The sequence below is a fragment of the Eurypyga helias genome, unplaced genomic scaffold (genome assembly GCF_000690775.1).
Source record: "Eurypyga helias isolate BGI_N326 unplaced genomic scaffold, ASM69077v1 scaffold24864, whole genome shotgun sequence".
Classification (NCBI taxonomy): domain Eukaryota; kingdom Metazoa; phylum Chordata; class Aves; order Eurypygiformes; family Eurypygidae; genus Eurypyga; species Eurypyga helias.
The window spans coordinates 1,159-1,469 of NW_010244678.1; the positions used below are offsets into that span (position 1 = coordinate 1,159).

General features: G+C 66.6%; 1 protein-coding gene across 1 annotated transcript in view; it reads right to left on the reverse strand.

The window, feature by feature from the left end:
* LOC104508275 (slit homolog 1 protein-like) overlaps positions 1–311 on the reverse strand; it is a gene marked incomplete at its 3' end in the record, with an annotated part of 14,247 nt that overhangs the window by 710 nt on the left and 13,226 nt on the right. Inside the window, exon 26 of the mRNA XM_010149841.1 lies at positions 3–64. Coding sequence (XP_010148143.1) covers positions 3–64 — 62 coding nt within the window. The remainder of the gene's footprint in view (positions 1–2; positions 65–311) is intronic.

Consider the following 311-nt stretch of genomic DNA (forward strand, 5'->3'; position numbering starts at 1 on the left):
CTCCTTGCAGGGGTCGCTGGCAGCATGGCAGCTCGGGCCCTCGAAGCCCACCGGGCACAGGCACCTACCACAGGGCACGGGGCAGCGTCAGGGGGGCGGGAAACTGAGCATTTGGGGGTGGCTCCCCAAAAACACCAGCACAGGATCTTGGCCACGGTAGCTCCTGGGAGCAAGGTTTGATGCCCTTCCCCAAACACCAGGCGCCGGGGAGGGTGCAGAGAGCACTGCGAGGATGCTGAGTTGCCACGACAACAGGCTGAGAGGCCACTCAGCTTTGCGGGGCGAGGGGGGCGGGTGGCTGCACAGCTCGC